A 20,371-nucleotide genomic window follows, 5' to 3' on the forward strand; every position below is an offset into this window, starting at 1 on the left:
TTAAAATATACATTATTAAGTTAAAATATTATATATACACTTATATTTATATATATTTATTTACATATTTATCTACACACAATGGTTCGTGAATCGGCGTGAGTAATCAAGGTCAAATGATTTCATAAAACAGTTCAATAATTTTTAGACTCAATCTAACAGACTTTTCTTATCTTGTCGAAATCATACAGAGGTTAAGTTTAAATTTGGTCATAAATTTTCGGGTCGTCACAGTACCTACCCGTTAAAGAAATTTTGTCCCAAAATTTGATCGAGATCATCATGGTTAACAATAAAAATGTTTTCATGACGCATACAAGCTGAAAAAAATAGAGTTTTTATCATCATTGAGTAATATGGATAGAACAATTCGATTATTCGAAGAGTACGAATGAAGCTATCACAAAGAGTGAAGTGAATAAATGTAGATTCGTCATATCTTTTGACGTAGATAGGATTGATTTCCAGATTTCAAGGGATTTAGAGAAAATCTTCGAAATCTAAAAGATTTGATTCTTCGGTGTATAAGAAAATTAAGATCTCTATAATTAAATACGGTTATCTGCCTCGATTACTCTATCTAATATTTCCATTATAAATTAAGCTCTTCTGTTCTATTATTCTCACAATTCCTATACTTTCTTTCTTAGTTCATTCATCCAAAAGATTGTGAAAATGCTTAATCCCGTTCTAATCCTTGATATTTTCCTAATTATCATTTCTGTCATCCTTCTTTTCAATCTTCCTCCAGAAGAATCTGTTTACTTCTATTATTACCTTGAGGTGATACTATTCTTAATTATACCGTGTTTTTATATTGCTATACGTATTAATATCCACGGTTTGTAACCCCCGTGTTTTTATTGGGCTTTATATTTTCTCTTATATTTTGGAGCTCTTTTGTAGTGACCCGAACTTTTCCATGTTTATATATATTAATTGAGATTGATATTTACATGATTAAATTTTTCCAACATGTTAAGCAATCAAACTTGTTAAGACTTGATTAATTGAAATATGTTTCATATAGACAAATGACCACCCAAGTTGACCGGTGATTCACGAACGTTAAAACTTGTAAAAACTATATGATGACATATATATGGATATATATATAGTTAACATGATACTACGATAAGTAAACATATCATTAAGTATATTAACAATGAACTACATATGTAAAAACAAGACTACTAACTTAATGATTTTTAAACGGGACATATATGTAACGATTATCGTTGTAAAGACATTTAATGTATATATATCATATTAAGAGATATTCATACATGATAATATCATGATAATATAATAATTTAAACTCTCATTTGATATTATAAACATTGGGTTAACAACATTTAACAAGATCGTTAACCTAAAGGTTTCAAAACAACACTTACATGTAACGACTAACGATGACTTAACGACTCAGTTAAAATGTATATACATGTAGTGTTTTAATATGTATTTATACACTTTTGAAAGACTTCAATACACTTATCAAAATACTTCTACTTAACAAAAATGCTTACAATTACATCCTCGTTCAGTTTCATCAACAATTCTACTCGTATGCACCCGTATTCGTACTCGTACAATACACAGCTTTTAGATGTATGTACTATTGGTATATACACTCCAATAATCAGCTCTTAGCAGCCCATGTGAGTCACCTAACACATGTGGGAACCATCATTTGGCAACTAGCATGAAATATCTCATAAAATTACAAAAATATGAGTAATCATTCATGACTTATTTACATGAAAACAAAATTACATATCCTTTATATCTAATCCATACACCAACGACCAAAAACACCTACAAACACTTTAATTCTTCAATTTTCTTCATCTAATTGATCTCTCTCAAGTTCTATCTTCAAGTTCTAAGTGTTCTTCATATATTCTACAAGTTCTAGTTACATAAAATCAAGAATACTTTCAAGTTTGCTAGCTCACTTCCAATCTTGTAAGGTGATCATCCAAACTCAAGAAATCTTTGTTTCTTACAGTAGGTTATCATTCTAATACAAGGTAATAATCATATTCAAACTTTGGTTCAATTTCTATAACTATAACAATCTTATTTCAAGTGATGATCTTACTTGAACTTGTTTTCGTGTCATGATTCTGCTTCAAGAACTTCGAGCCATCCAAGGATCCGTTGAAGCTAGATCCATTTTTCTCTTTTCCAATAGGTTTATCCAAGGAACTTAAGGTAGTAATGATGTTCATAACATTATTCAATTCATACATATAAAGCTATCTTATTCGAAGGTTTAAACTTGTAATCACTAGAACATAGTTTAGTTAATTCTAAACTTGTTCGCAAACAAAAGTTAATCCTTCTAACTTGACTTTTAAAATCAACTAAACACATGTTCTATATCTATATGATATGCTAACTTAATGATTTAAAACCTGGAAACACGAAAAACACCGTAAAACCGGATTTACGCCGTCGTAGTAACACCGCGGGCTGTTTTGGGTTAGTTAATTAAAAACTATGATAAACTTTGATTTAAAAGTTGTTATTCTGAGAAAATGATTTTTATTATGAACATGAAACTATATCCAAAAATTATGGTTAAACTCAAAGTGGATGTATGTTTTCTAAAATGGTCATCTAGACGTCGTTCTTTCGACTGAAATGACTACCTTTACAAAAATGACTTGTAACTTATTTTTCCGACTATAAACCTATACTTTTTCTGTTTAGATTCATAAAATAGAGTTCAATATGAAACCATAGCAATTTGATTCACTCAAAACGGATTTAAAATGAAGAAGTTATGGGTAAAACAAGATTGGATAATTTTTCTCATTTTAGCTACGTGAAAATTGGTAACAAATCTATTCCAACCATAACTTAATCAACTTGTATTGTATATTATGTAATCTTGAGATACCATAAACACGTATACAATGTTTCGACCTATCATGTCGACACATCTATATATATTTCGGAACAACCATAGACACTCTATATGTGAATGTTGGAGTTAGCTATACAGGGTTGAGGTTGATTCCAAAATATATATAGTTTGAGTTGTGATCAATACTGAGATACGTATACACTGGGTTGTGGATTGATTCAAGATAATATTTATCAATTTATTTATGTACATCTAACTGTGGACAACTAGTTGTAGGTTACTAACGAGGACAGCTGACTTAATAAACTTAAAACATCAAAATATATTAAAAGTGTTGTAAATATATTTTGAACATACTTTGATATATATGTATATATTGTCATAGGTTCGTGAATCAACCAGTGGCCAAGTCTTACTTTCCGACGAAGTAAAAATCTGTGAAAGTGAGTTATAGTCCCACTTTTAAAATCTAATATTTTTGGGATGAGAATACATGCAGGTTTTATAAATGATTTACAAAATAGACACAAGTACGTGAAACTACATTCTATGGTTGAATTATCGAAATCGAATATGCCCCTTTTTATTAAGTCTGGTAATCTAAGAATTAGGGAACAGACACCCTAATTGACGCGAATCCTAAAGATAGATCTATTGGGCCTAACAAACCCTATCCAAAGTACCGGATGCTTTAGTACTTCGAAATTTATATCATATCCGAAGGGTGTCCCGGAATGATGGGGATATTCTTATCTATGCTTCTTGTTAATGTCGGTTACCAGGTGTTCACCATATGAATGATTTTTATCTCTATGTATGGGATGTGTATTGAAATATGAAATCTTGTGGTCTATTATTATGATTTGATATATATAGGTTAAACCTATAACTCACCAACATTTTTGTTGACGTTTTAAGCATGTTTATTCTCAGGTGATTATTAAGGCTTCCGCTGTCGCATACTTAAATAAGGACGAGATTTGGAGTCCATACTTGTATGATATTGTGTAAAAACTGCATTCAAGAAACTTATTTTGTTGTAACATATTTGTATTGTAAACCATTATGTAATGGTCGTGTGTAAACAAGATATTTTAGATTATCATTATTTGATAATCTACGTAAAGCTTTTTAAACCTTTATTGATGAAATAAAGGTTATGGTTTGTTTTAAAATGAATGCAGTCTTTGAAAAATGTCTCATATAGAGGTCAAAACCTCGCAACGAAATCAATTAATATGGAACGTTTTTAATCAATAAGAACGGGACATTTCATCTTTGCCTTTTTATTATCTTCTCGACCTCTAGTAAAGCGAGTAACGGTCCAGAATTCATAAGTATGGAATTTCGAATGAACTTAATGTTCTAAGCAAGAAAGAACGAAATCGCACGATTTGATTTGTCAAATTACCTGAATCACTGAAAATAGAACTATCAAGAATATACCTTCTTGATATGTTCAGAAGTTAAGCAGAATGAAAGAGTTATGTAACATGGCACATAATGATGTTATGATCTGTGAATCATCATGTTCCATTTAGAAACTCAGCATTACTTACTGTAATATAATCACGTTGATCAAGTGTCATTATATTATACTAACTCATGCATCAGTTCCCAACATTACTTCAATAACATTCATATTTTAAGCTCGAAAGTTTACAGAATATAGAAACTAACAGTTTCTATATGATGTAACACTGGTAGCGTGAAGAGATAAATGATTTCAGACAAGAATATTTATGAGGATATCCTCAGAAATATTGAAGATATTTATGATGATATTTTGGAATTTCTAAGATCGAAGGTTGATGATGAAAAATTTTCCGCAAGATTTTAACATGACTTCGGAGCAAGATATTCTCTAAAGATTTCAACGGATCCAGAATTACCTGGATTCTTTGAATATAAGGTATGGTCCTTGTATTTGTCCTTGGTCTCCTTCGTGGTTAGCTCAATCCATTTTCCAGTTCCAATTTTTCTGAGCTTTTCCAACGTATTCTTCTTTATCATCAACTTTTGACTGTTAAGGTCGTTTACAGTTTTTGCTGCTTCATTCAGCTTTTTCAAACTTTGAAGTATTGATTCGTAGACTGGGTGCATTTCAGAATGGAAAATCATAATTCTAAGAGGTAAATGTTATATATATATCGGTTGATTAGAAACGCTGCGAGATTCAAAATATGAATTGCTGATATCTGGTAATTCGTATGGCAACTCTCGTTACAAGGTGCGGATGGGTATATGATAGGGTTTTTAATGAACAAATATAATGATTCTTCGGAGCAACTTAAGCCAATAAGTGATGAAGTTGCTGGTAAGTTTACTGCTAATGTGGCGGAATGTAAAAGGTTCCCCGACAACGATGACGAAAGGCAGACTTATATATCAAGGCTATAATAAAGCTAATCCGAATGAAAGTTGAAGTTGACTTGCTGGAGCTGTCATAAAATTTGCTACTTTGAAAGGAATTACCAAGTTATTTTGGGTAATAAAAATACTAAAGGAATTAGCACAGATACGTGTTAAACATTTACTCAGGTTTCGAGAGTTTTCAAGTGCATAACTATATGCATCAATCTCTTCTTACATAGATGAAGTACGGTCGGTTCATTCTCTCAATCGAGGTGTTTTCAAGAATCATGATAGGTTTGAACGCAGATTGTAATCGTTAAGATACAATTGAGGTTTAAGATGAAATCAAGTGGCAAACTTGAAGAATTGTTTAGTTTTATATGTTATAATTAATGTTTTAATTCTTTTTAATTGTCCAATGTTATTATTCCACAGTCGATAGTCCACAGTTAACAGTTCAGTAATTCATATATAGTTTAATATATAATATTCGAATTAATTAATACGTATCGTGACCCGTGTACATGTCTCAGACTCGATCACAACTCAAAGTATATATATTATTATAGAATCAACCTCAACCTGGTATAGAGAACTTGATCATTACTGCATATAGAGTGTCTATGGTTATTCCAAATAATATATATATATATATATATATATATATGCGTCGATATGATATGTCAAAACCTTGTATACGTGTCCCGATATTTAAAGTGCGTAAAATAAATACAAAAATTAAATGATGATAAATAAAATGCGTAAAGTAAATAACAGAAATTAAATGACGATAAATAAAATTGCGATAAATAAACTGCGATAAATAAAATGTAATCAGTTAGCTTGGAACAGTTAGCTAGGATTTTGTTAGCGTGGATTCTTAACAAAATTCTTCTCATAATTAAATTGTTTGTTTCTAACAAATTTTATTTGTCCAATGTTTTCTTCATTATGCTACTTGTTGGATTCTGGTAAGTCAGAAATCCAATTATGAAATTGAATGAAAATGGTTATTTTGTTATGAACAGATTCATATAGCGGTGAATATAAATAAGATAGTAAATGACTGTTGAACCAGATTCGCAGAATGTACCGTGTAACTGATTAATGTGCAATCTAAATATTCCTCGGGTATTACCTACCCGTTAAAATATTTTTACCATTAACAGTTTGTACAAAAGAAATTTTAATTACAATCTTTATGAAAACATATATAGATATATATTTTTCTTCAGATGTAATAATAGATTTAATGAGTTAATATGATATTAAACTCATATGATTTTTGGTTTGAGTTGGAATAAGTAATCTCTAAGACTATTAGGAACTACATTTTCTTCGCAGAATATTAATGAAGTTATGGGTCAATACTTCATCGTTAACTATTAGGAACCACATATTCTTCACAGAATATTAATGAAGTTATGGGTCAATACTTCATCGGTTATTGTTGTTGGTACTCCTTGGTATCTATGGTGCGTATGATGTTGATGTTTGTGGGATAAATTGTGAATTTGAGGTGTGAGATGCGGATGTTGCTGTTGCTGGATGGTGGTGGTACAGTTTATACTGCTGGTGCTGCTGATGCTGTCGACTGATGGTGAAAGCGCTGATGTTGATGGTGCTTGTGGTGCTTGTGATGATTGCAAATTGTGCACCATATTCTCTAAAGCCACCACTCTAGCACGAAGCTAGTTAACTTCTTCTATTACAGCGGGGTGGTTGTCGGTTCGGACGAGTGGATGAATAAGATCTAGAATTTAGTTTAGTATATAATCATGACGAGATACTCTGGAATGAGAGAGAAAATGGTGTTTCGAACAGGTTCGCCGGTAAGTGCTTCAGGTTCATCGTCAAGAGGGCAATATGGTGGGTGGAAGGGATCACCTTCTTCTTGTCTCCAATAATTAAGTAGACTACGAACCCATCAGATGAATTGGGGATGACTGATTGATTGATTCATTCTGGTGACACCGCTTTCGGAGCTTAGGTGAATATCCATATCGGAATAGTTGTCGGAATAACTATCAGAATAGCTATCGAAATCTTAGGGACTCGAACTGGTTGAGGGATTCATCTCGTACGATCAGATGAAGGATTTTCGATAAAAAATAGATTATAGGATGTAGATTAGTACCCTGCAATACATAATTTACATATGCATAAATAATACTAAAATCCCATAAGTTACGGAGGAATCTACGGAAGCTGTCAGGCAAAGGTAACAATAACAGATACGCTAAGATATGAATTTATCTATACACATTCTATGCAATAGAGGCAGTAAGACGTGTTTAGACTAAGAATGATATCGACGCGAAATGATAAGCAAAACTTTTGACATGCAGACACGGTCGAAGTCCAGACTCACTAATGCATCTAAACAACTATCATTTAGACACACTAATGCAAGACCTGGTTCGCTAAGACCACCGCTCTGATATGAACTGAAAGGGCCCGTCCTAATCCAACCGGACGAATACAATACATTTGGTTACATCGCGAGGTACTTGACCTCTATATGATACATTTTACAAACATTGCATTCGTTTTTAAAAAGACAAACTTTCATTACATTGAAATTTGACGGCATGCATACCATTTCATAATATATCCAAACTATAAACGACTTGATAATAATCTTGATGAACTTAACGACTCGAATGCAACGTCTTTTGAAATATGTCATGAATGACTCCAAGTAATATCCATAAAATGAGCAAATGCACAGCGGAAGATTTCTTTAATACTTGAGAATAAACATGCTTTAAAGTGTCAACCAAACGGTTGGTGAGTTCATTAGTTTATCATAAACGATCATTTTCATCATTTTAATAGACCACAAGAATTTCATTTCCAGTTCTCATAAATATACGTCCCATGCATAGAGACAAAAATCATTCATATGGTGAACACCTGGTAATTGACATTAACAAGATGCATATAAGAATATCCCCTATCATTCCGGAAAATCCTTCGGACATGATAAAAACAACATCGAAGTACTAAAGCATCTGGTACTTTGGATGGGGTTCGTTAGGCCCAATAGATCTATCTTTAGGATTCGCGTCAATTAGGCGTGCACTAATTCTCAAAATTAGTGATGTTCCCTAATTCTTAGGCTAGCAAGCAAAAAGGGGCATATTCGGCTTCGATCATTCAACCATATAATGTGGTTTCGATTACTTGTGTCTATTTCATAAAACATTTATAAAAATTTCGCATGTATTCTCAGCCCAAAAATATAAAGGGTAAAAAGGCAAATGAAACTCACCTAATATATTTTGTAGTAAAAATACATATGACGACTTTGAACAAAAGTAGGGTTGGTCTCGAATTCACGAACCTATATCATTTGTATATTTATTAATATACATAGTTGTAATTGGATAAATATATATATATAAAATTATCGGTTATATTATTTTTATGTTAATAATATATATGTATATAGGTTTTATATGTTCATTTTGTGTATAAAGATATTAGATTTTGTTATGTTATATGTGTTAAATATGTATGTTTATGTATGTATTTAGTTTGTTTATCAAAACAGTAGTTCTATTATACTAAGTTAATATTAGTAAAAATAATGATAATAATGATAATAATATTAATAATACACATATGTTAATAATAACCCTACTAGTGATAGTAACAATGATATTAATAATAGTACTTGTAAAAGTATTTATTTTACTGTTTAAGATAGTTATGATATTAATGATTTAATAATAATAATAATAATAATAATAACTTTATTAAAAATGATAATGCTAATAAAAATAAAGATATTGTGATTATTGATACAATTGTTTAATAATAACATAATAATACTAATAGTTACCAAAAGTGTTACTAATACTAATATTAATAAGATTAATGATAACTTATATTATTTTCATAATGATAATAATAATAATAATCCTAATCATAATTATAATAAAAATACAACTATTAGTGATAATAATAATAATAATAATACTAATGTGATACTAGTAATAATTATGATATTCATAATACATAATAATAATGATAATGCTATAATAATATCAATACTTAATAATAGTACCACTAATAATAATAATAACAATAACAATAATAATTATAATAATAACAATAATAGCAAATAATAATGAAAATGATAGAAATAAAAATAAAAGCTTTATACCCTTTTAAAAACTGCTGTAAAAAGAATTGCTTCGTAACGGGTTTGAACCCGTGACCTCTCGAACAACACCAACACCCATAAACCACTTGACTACCTTTGCTTTTTCTGTTTTAATACCCAAAGTAATTTTATTAAACCGATACAAACTGTTTCTCTTTTCTCTTCTTCTTCCTCATTGAACTAGTTTACCAAAGATCAATCCTAACCCATAATAAGTTTTTTAATTTAGTTTTAGGAATTAATACTCAACCTAAAAACATATACTAGTGATTTTTTTTGTTATATAAAAAATAAAAAAAATAAAAAGAAGCTAAGCTTCTGTGCTCGTCGAACAAAAAAATGATTTTTGGTTTTGATTGCATTATAGCTAAAGTGTATAACACGAAAAAGTTTCTAAATCACCTCTATAATCTTTCTGGGTACTCAATTGGAGCAGATTCATCAAATCGAGAATGAATTTCACGATGAACACAAAGCTTTGACTTTTTGATTTAAAAGTTTGACTCTCGAATTGATCTTTGATTTCGCGAATTAAGATTTGAAAACTTGCAGGTATTTTGAATGAATAATTCCTAACAACTCTGTGTTAATGGATTTTGAAATGAAATTCAATTTCGAGGATAGAAAGAAAATGTTACGCGTACAGGATAGAAAAAAAAAATGCTTCTGTCTTAGTTCCTTCACGATTTTAATTAGAGGTATCAAATAATTTTCTGAGGAGTGGTTGAATAATACTGTATTAATAAGCAATTCAAATTATTGGTAGGGTTATGGGATATCGACATCTTTCACAGGTGTAATAGCATAATACAATTAAGAAATAAAAAGTAAGAAAACTGATTCATATGTTGAAAAAAAAATCACGCGTATGACCTGCACTCTCTTATATGTATGCAACTATGTTTATATATATATATATATATATATATATATATATATAGATAATTTATGAGTTTTGATAATTAACAAATAAGTTAATACCATTTATAATATTATTAATAATTAATAAATTTATTGATAATAGATTAGTGAAATATATGATAAAAATAATATGATAATGATAATTTTAATAGGGTTAATTAATAATAGTGAAAATAAAATGATAATAATAATTTTATTAATGATACTAATATTATTACCAGTTATAATAATAATAACATTATTAATGATGATAATAATAACATTAATAATAATAATAATAATACAACTTGAGCATATCAAACTTTTATATATTAATTTTAATCTCACATTAGAATTAATAATATTGGTGATATAAATACATATATTATATTATTGTTAATAATAAAATTAATAATAATGATATTGATATATCATTTATATTTTATTGTGTAATTACAAATAATATATTAACCTTACATTATAATATATTATAATATTTATTACATATTGTATATTAACAATTATTAATAGAAATTATATATAGATTCATAATAATATAATAGTAACTTAATTATTCTATTTATTATTCTATATTTTAAATTCCTAATGATTAAAATATACATTATTAAGTTAAAATATTATATATACACTTATATTTATATTTATATATATTTATTTACATATTTATCTACACACAATGGTTCGTGAATCGGCGTGAGTAATCAAGGTCAAATAATTTTATAAAACAGTTCAATAATTTTTAGACTCAATCTAACAGACTTTTCTTATCTTGTCAAAATCATATAGAGGTTAAGTTTAAATTTGGTCGGAAATTTCCGGGTCGTCACACCTAATCGTACAGTAATGTAGTTTTTAGTAAGTCCGGTTCGTTCCATAGGGAGCTAGCCAAGTTTAAAGCTATATTTTTAAAACTATATTTGTATAAATATATATATGTAAGTAGTATTATTATTATTATAAAAGGGGGTTTTTACCGTTTAATGACCGGTTTGTCGATTTTATATTTTAAGCGTAAAGGTAAATGACGATAATATAAATGACAGAATTTAAATTGTGATAAAGTAAATTGCAGTAATTAAAATGACAGTAAATAAAGGTACGATGAAATATAAAATAAAAGTATTATGCTTATTTAAACTTTCGTAATCATGATGTTTGACGTTTTGATTTTAATTAATTGTTACCCGGGTTAATTGTCCTTTGTCCTGGATTATTTGATACCTATTTGGTTTTTTTCCATAATAGTCCATCGGTCATAATTATAAAATGCTCGTCAAATTAACCTTATTCCCGAAGTCAAATATTCCAACTAATTAGGGATTCGAACTGTAACAAGATTTTAATACTTTGTTAACAATTACACCAATTATCCTTGTATGTAATCCACCCCTGTTTTAATGAGATATAAATATTAATTTACCCACTTGATCAGAATGAATAATCAATTACCCTACCCAAATAATTAATTAAATGATCGTAAAAGATGTCGTATAAACGTCATTAAATAGGACATACATAATCATTTTAATAATGATTAGATTAACTAATTTGAAGATAGGTTCGACAGGTTCCAATGAGTTGTCGCTCAATTAGACAATACCCCCTATCTATTAATAGTCATAGTCCAATGTCCACAAGTGTCGGTCTTTTGTCCAAACCTTAATTATGGTACAAAATCTAATAACCCAATCTTAATTTTTAGTCCAACATCACGATTACTTTGGCTTAAATAAGCATATTAATAACTTAGTTACGAGACATTAATTTAAAAAGGAAGAACATAGCTTACAGTGATTATTTATCGCGTAGCGTTACCCGGACAGAGTTCCGACTTAAAACCCGTAAAATATTTCTTACAATAACCCAATTATTATTAAACTTAAATTAAAATTAAAATTATAAATATATATATATATATATATATATATTTATGTTACAGATGAAGAGAAGAGAAAAAGATGTATAATTCGCTGAAAAACGTTGTAATTTATAGATGTGGCCAGCCATTTGGGCTCATGCGATCGCATGAAATATGGGCATCCTGGCCATGCGATCGCATGGCCAGCTAGATCAGCTCACATGTTTTTGGTTTCTAGTTTGCCAACGTTTTATATATAATATATATATATATATATATATATATATATATATATATATATATATATATATATATATATATATATATATATATATATATATATATATATAATTTTAAGAATTATTTATATATTATATTATATTTATGTGCATAGTTGAATTGTAATTTTATCTCCGTTGCGTCGCGCGTTGAGAGTTGACTCTGGTCTCGGTTCCGAATTTTCGAACGTCCTTTCGTATAATTTAATATCTTGTACTTTGCGTTTTGCGACTTGTACTTTTGTAATTTTGAGACGTTTCTCATCAATATTTCGAACCACTTGGATTGTACTTTGTACTTTTTAGCTTTTTGGTCATTTGCGTCTTCAAATCGTTGTTTTCTTCTTTTGTCTTCGCACTTATTTATTTAAACGAATATTACATAAAAATATAACAATTACAACTAAAAGCTTTACATATTGAAAGGATATTGTGCCTAAATATATGTTCATTTGGAGCACTATCAAAGGTCTAGAATCTTCGATATGATATAATCGTAACGGGATACCCTAGAAAGAAGAGAGAAAATGGTGTTTCGGACTGGTTCGCCGGTAAGCGCTTCAGGTTCTTCACCAAGAGGTGAATTCAGTTGGTGGAAGGGATCACCTTCTTATTGTCTCCATTGATTAAGTCGACTATGAACCCATCCCCAATTCATCCAAAATAGATGATGGCTGATTGGTTCATTTGTTCCGGTTACGCTGCCATTGAAGCTCGAGGAGTTTGAGGAATCCATATTATGTGTTTGGGATATGGTTTGATATGAATTGGGTGCTGGATACTGAATGATATATTCGTCTCCTTGAATACGTATATATAGCAAAAAGATTTTCGTAATTTAAGGAGAAAATTTAGGAAAAGTGTTAGACAAAGTTCATTGAGATAGATATGATAAGATATAATAAGATATGATGTGTCTATACTTCAATAATGGCAGTATGACGTGCCGAGAATAAAAATGATAAGTATGTAATCAGATAACTTTCGATTAAAGACTTTCAATTTGCAATGGCCTCTTCAGGTCTAGGGGCTTGAGCTATAGGATCCTTTAAATCGGTAATCCAAACCCTTCCATTCTAGAGTTTCGTAGACGCCATCCGTCAAGAAAATTCAATGATAAAAAATAACGAGAAGGCAAAGATTTTGAAAGTAATGAATATGAATAGTAGAGATTTCAAAAATCATGGTTAACATTTCATGTAATACGTATGTAATACACAAAACCATGATAGATGACAAAGGAATGTCGAGAACGGTGTCGCATTTAAATATGGTGGCGGAATTGGATAGTACTTAGGAGAGTGCGCAGAGTTCTTAGATTTGCTTGGCATTCTAAGATAAGTAAAGTTTCTAAAGTATAGTGTAGCATTTAACAATTAAAGGCAACAATTAAAGGCACTACGGTCAAGGAAAATTGTAGTCATACATTGCTAAGGTACCTAATTGTATAAGGCACACAAAAAATGCAATCCTGGTTCTCTACAACAACACTGCTCTGATACCAATCTGTTATAATAGATTGGGGATTAATTCCCACCCAGTTCCGTCTCAGCTAACCGCTTTAGTGACCACTGAACGTACCTCAGACAATGATTTTACGGCCTGCCTTTCGGCAATGTACAGCCAACCTTTCTTCGGATCGCGAGTAGTAAGATCCAATGCTTCGTCACAGGTAACACTGTGAGAACCCCCTCTACGATTAAGCCGGCGAGACAGCTTAAACCAGCTCTGATACCAATCTGTCACACCCCCAAATAGGGCCTGGGGTATTTGTGACTAATTATATCAAATCACAGTTGTATAAACGAGAACGACTCTATATGAGACGTTTTATTGAGTTTTATTGAGTTTTGCAGCGAAAGATAAATAGATTACATTGTATTTAATAAACAACGCATTAAATGTCTTTAATTGATATGATATGTAATGAAGACTCCAAGCATAGCAAGCAATCATCATCAAATTAGCAAATGCAAGTCCTTCAAATTATCCATGAATGACTCGTTGAAATGTTGCTTTCAATTAGAAAATACACAGTGGAAGCATTTTGTAGGACCTGAGAATAAACATGCTTAAAAAGTCAACACGAGGTTGAGTGAGTTCATAGGTTTATCATAAATCAATAGTTCAGTATAGCATTAGACCACAAGATTTAAGTTTAAAGTTGATTGATACCAAATATATCAATCGAAAGAGTTGCTGTTTGTAATATCGCGACTAAACAAAAGTTACCCCGTGACACTTGTTATTCATGTCGTTGAATCATTATTATGTAGTCAAAGACCAACGGTCAACTGACTAGAGACGTCACTCTCAGTAGCGCTACTCACAATAACTAAGCTTGCATCTTATACCTCAGCAATTAACGATATTACGGCAGGGATTTAGCATGACAAAGCATGTATATAGCATAAAAGTTTGAGTACTTGTGTCTAAACATAAAACAGTTATAAAAGTTACGCATGTATTCTCAACCCAAAAATATATATAAAAGGGTTAAAGCCATAAATAGGCTATATACTTTCATTTTTGTCCCAATGTAGGCTATATACCCGGAAAAATACCAATGTAGGCTATATACTTTCATAAAGTGTACTAATATGAACGGGTAAAACTTATTAACCGGATAAACAACTAAACGATGACGTGGCATCCTACGTGGAGAATGACGTTGGTGATACATCGGAATAAAACTGAAAGTATATAGCCTACATCGGAACAAAACTGAAAGTATATAGCCTACATCGATACGATAGTTTGTAGCAAATATGCATAGGATGACACTGAACAAGTACAGAGTTGACCTCGGATTCACGAACCTATATCAGTTTTATATATATTAAAACATGTAATCGTAATTGAACAATTTCACATATTATAACTTATATTATATATTATGTATATTTAATTTGTGTATATGTATTTAAATGATAAATATTTATATAGTTATATTAATATACATTTGGTTAGTATTATATTAAAAATACCTAATTTGTTATATATGAATATTTATATAAAAATGTTAATATGTTTGATATATAATTATATGAAATATAATTGTAGTATATGAAATAAGTGTATTCGATGTACAAAATATTTATTAGTAAAAATGATAGTTTCGATAATAATGATTTACTAATAATTATAATAATAATGGTAGTAATAGTAATTTTAATACAAATAATAGTTTTACTAATAATTAAAAAGTAAAGATGATAGTTTTAGCAAAAATGTTATTAATAATAATGGTAAGTTTAATAATAATTATAGTTTTAATAAATATTTTAATGATCATGTTAATATTAATAATAATAGTAATACTTATTAATAATAATAACAATAATAACAATAATAATAATAATAATAATAATAATAATAATAATAATACTAATAGTAATAAGAATAATAATAATAAATGAAAACTACCTTTATAAGCCTTTTCTAAAAAAAATTGCCCAAGACGGGGCTCGAACCCGTGACCCCTCGTTAAACACCAGCACCCCTAACAATAGACTGTCTTCGTTTTTCTGTTTTAATTCATAATCCATTTATATTTAACCCCACTTTGTTTTCTGTTTCCAATTCTTCCTGTTTCACAGCTAAATTGACCATCGATCCTCAATAACCACAAAATACAATTCCAATTTAGGACTTGAAACTTAATTAACAACTTATATTTAGGGAAGTTTGTTCAATAGACAAAACAAAAAAAAAATATATACATATATATAAATTCTGCTGTTCTACGATGAAGAACACACACAAAAAATGATTTTGATTTGTAGGACGTTATAGACTATGATCTCAACATGAATTATGTTTAAAATTACTCCTAGAAACTTTACAAATCGTCAATTTAACTTGAATCATCAAATTAAACTCGAATTTGATTAAGAACACTTTTTGATTTTTCTTTATTCATAAACTTTGACTCAAAAATTAGAACTCGATAGAAAATATTAGACCTTGAAACTTTACAGATAGTTTAAATGAAAGATTTATAACAATACTGAAATTTTACATTTTGAAATTGGATTCGATTTCAGGGTTTTTGAAAAATGAGGAAAGAACAGGGATACGAAGCTATTTTCTTTTTCTTTCCTTTTTTTTATGAATTGTAGTAGTAAATTGTGATAAACATATAGATAACACTCGTCTGAATTTATAGCCAAAGAGATTCGATTATATAAATATGATGAATGGATTGTCGACTCATAATTCATGATTCCACAGAAAAAATAAAAAAATAAAAAATACAGAAAGCAGATATGATATCTCGGAAATCGTTTGTTATTAGCTAATACTGGATTCACGATCAGATAGCAGAAAGAAAAAAAATGAAAAAGTTGAATACTTAATTTAATCCGGTTTCTGTTTGTTATATATATATATATGTATATATATATATATATATATATATATATATATATATATATATATGTATATATATATGTATATATATATATATATGTATGTATATATATATATATATATTTTTTTTTTAAAAATCAATAATTAGTAAATATATAATAATAAGAATACTTTTAATATTAATACTAATAATACTTATTTTAATTATAATAATGATATTAATTTAATATTAATAATTATAATACAACATCTATATTATCTTGTATATTATTTTACACAATTAAATCGTATTATATTAAGTTATTATATATATATATATATATATATATATATATATATATATATATATATATATATATATATATATATATATATATATATATATATATATATATATATATATATATTTAAGTATTTAAAATTATTTGTTTGTGAATCGTCAGAATTAGTCGAGGTTTAGTTTAAATTTAATCGGAAATTTTTCGGGTTATCACAGGCCTGGTCGGGCCTTTAACTCCTAACTGATCAGGCTGGAGTGTATCGATAGTTCCCTGTTACTGTCTCCCTCGCATAGTATCCGGACGTAGGGGATTCATCATTCAACTATACTACATGAATAGTAACTCCTAAACCAGAAAGACTCATTCCTGCCTCTTGCCCAGAGTTTATACCGCTCTTAACATCCCTACGTGTAAGCTAGTTACCGCTACAAAACCTACAATCGGCAATATCAACTACAGAACTACTAACCTGTAGCCGGCATCCAGGGTGGCCACAACAAGTCACATAATATAGCGCAGTATATCATATACTAATTATTCGGGCGAGTAAGCCAAGGCAACAATAGCATAACCTGCTACTAAATACTTATAAACATTAGGATAGTCCCACTCACCTGGAAATGCAAGAACTCATTAGTCTTATTTCACTGAGCCTTCACATTTTCCTTTATCACCTGAGAATATCATTTCTCTAGTTAGTACACTTTTCAATCAGGTTACACATCAGAATAAATAAACACAACAATAAAGTAAATGGATCATAATTGCACTTGACCCAAACATACAAACACTGTCACTTGCACGGATGGGGTCTCACTCGTGCGATTGACAAACTCACTCGAATGGATGGGTATCCTCACTCGCACGACTGACAACCTACTCCCACGAGTGACTGTCAAGTCCACTCGCACGATTAAGTAGCTTACTCGCACGGATGGACACTTCACCCGTACGGGTGAGTGCCTCAATCGCACGGTTGAACAAGAACAACAACAGACCTGCAATTCGAGATTTTCACACCCAAATCTAAAGTTTGATTTAGTGTTTTAAAACCTTACCATTGGAAATTAGACCTTAGGATGATTCCAACGATAGTTTATTTGTCAAAAACGGAGTTACGATTTGAAAGTTACGACCTTTTCAATTTTACCAAAAGCTTACAAGTGCTCAAACGCGTGGTTGAGCACTCAACCATACGGTTGAGCCCTCAAACGCGTGTTCAATCGCGTGATTGAGCTGTCACTCGTACGTAAGTTGAAGAACAGCATCAGGTCACCGTTTTTGGGTTTTTAACACCCAAAACTCGATTTCTGCTTGTTTTGGTCAATCCAACAGCTCAATAATACCGTATAACACATATGTAAGCTATTACAACTACTAATTCATCAAAACAAATACTTAGTATCAAGAATCAAACCCAAAAATCATCAAAACCCATTTTAACCCAAACCCACTTTTAAATTCACCAAATTCAGTGATGTTTACCTTGTTTTTATCCCTGTAAACACTAGAATCAGATAAAAGAAATCACAAGTTTTGATCTTAAACCTTTGATTTTATGAATTTGGGAAGCAGTAGTATGTTTAGGGTTTAAGTTACTAAAAATGGTAATAATAGAACGTACGGGAGTATATATTCATTTAGGGGTTTCTACGCTATGAGGTAACCTCTTCCGTCTAACACACAGGCATTTATCAGTTATCTAAAACACAATGTACCTCATTAGGTGGCCCTAACGAGGTCTAATTCACATAACAAAACATGTCTTGTGACCCTTGTCACAAAATGCACATAATTAAACAACCAAATAATTATAATCACATAATTATTAAAATCACTAATATTAATAAATTAATATTAACTAAGGGTAAAAAAATCATTTACCGCTAGGCCCGATTCGAGGTCGTTACAAATCTACCCCTTTAAGAACATTCCATCCTCGAAATCTGGTACAGGTCAAACAATTGAGGGTATCTAGCTTTCATTAGCTCTTCCGTTTCCCAATTCAAATTGAAACCCAAACTATGTTTCCATTCTACAAGTACCATTGGCATATGTTTCTTATGTAGCTTGGTAACCTTTCTGTCAATAATCTTGACTGGTTCTTCAACTAACTTTTTATTCATGTCAACTTTTAAATCCTGCAACGGTAGAATCTGACTTTCGTCATCCACCTTACACTTACGAAGATAACATATGTTAAACATATCGTGAATGCCAGCTAACTCTGCAGGAAGATCCAGAACCATGGTTTGATTGTTCAATATCTGCCTGATGTTGAATGGACCTATATACCTTGGGGCTAGCTTTCCGCATTTACCGAACCGAATTACACCTTTACACGGTGATAATTTCAGGTACACTAGTTCACCCACAGAAAATGTCACTGGTCGTCGACGAGGATCTACGTACATTTTCTATCTATCTCTGGCAGATTTTAACTTCTCTCGAGCTAATGCAATTTTATAAGCGGTTTATTGTACAATTTTCGGGCCTGCAAACTGTTTCTCTCCGGCCTCTAACCAACAATTCGGAGTTCTGCATTGTCTACCATACACATCTCGTAGGGTGGCAAGCTGATCCACCATATTCTAGTACACAGGATCCTAACATATCCTCTAATGTTTGAATAGTTGTTCACTTTGACCGTCTGTTTGAGAATGATACGTTGTACTAAGATTAAGACGAGTACCCAAATTTTGTTATAAACTCTGCCAGAAGTTAGATATAAATCTTGAATCCCTATCTGACACAATAGATAATGGTATCACATGCAGAGCTACAACTTCATTTATGTACAACTGAGCTAATTTACTCAACGATGTCGTTTCACTAGCAGGCAAAAAGTGTGCGCTCTTGGTTAATTGATCAACAATCACCCAGATCATATCATGTCCTTTCTGGGTTCGGAGTAACTTAGTTACAAAATCCATCGTTATATTTTCCCATTTTTATTCTGGAATCTCTAATTGAAGTAACGATCCATAGGGTTTTTGATGTTCAGCTTTAACTTGGATGCAGATATGACATTTTTCCACAAAATGCGCGATGTCTTTCTTCATTGTTGGCCACCAATACAGGATTTTCAAATCATGATACATATTTGTACTTCATAGATGAATGGATAATCTTAATTTGTGTGCTTCGGTCAAGATTAAATCCCCCAATTCTTCGAGCAAAGGCACCCAAATTCTATCATTAAAGGTTTTTAATCCACAAGTATCTTCAACAAAATCCTCTTTTCTCTTCACCATTAATTTT

At 30.3% G+C, this 20,371-nt stretch overlaps 1 protein-coding gene across 1 annotated transcript; it reads right to left on the bottom strand.

Moving 5' to 3' along the window:
* Positions 1-19,032: 19,032 nt before the first annotated feature.
* LOC139900296 (uncharacterized) lies at positions 19,033-19,524 on the bottom strand. Its single transcript, XM_071883083.1, has one exon. The coding sequence runs from the start codon at positions 19,522-19,524 to the stop codon at positions 19,033-19,035; it is 492 nt and encodes a 163-aa protein (XP_071739184.1).
* Positions 19,525-20,371: the final 847 nt, after the last annotated feature.

This window comes from Rutidosis leptorrhynchoides, chromosome 3 (genome assembly GCF_046630445.1).
Source record: "Rutidosis leptorrhynchoides isolate AG116_Rl617_1_P2 chromosome 3, CSIRO_AGI_Rlap_v1, whole genome shotgun sequence".
NCBI classification, from domain to species: Eukaryota; Viridiplantae; Streptophyta; class Magnoliopsida; order Asterales; family Asteraceae; genus Rutidosis; species Rutidosis leptorrhynchoides.

Excerpts from the sequence above, each read along its gene's own strand:
- LOC139900296 (XM_071883083.1), bottom strand. The coding sequence starts at position 19,524 with ATGTACGTAGATCCTCGTCGACGACCAGTGACATTTTCTGTGGGTGAA.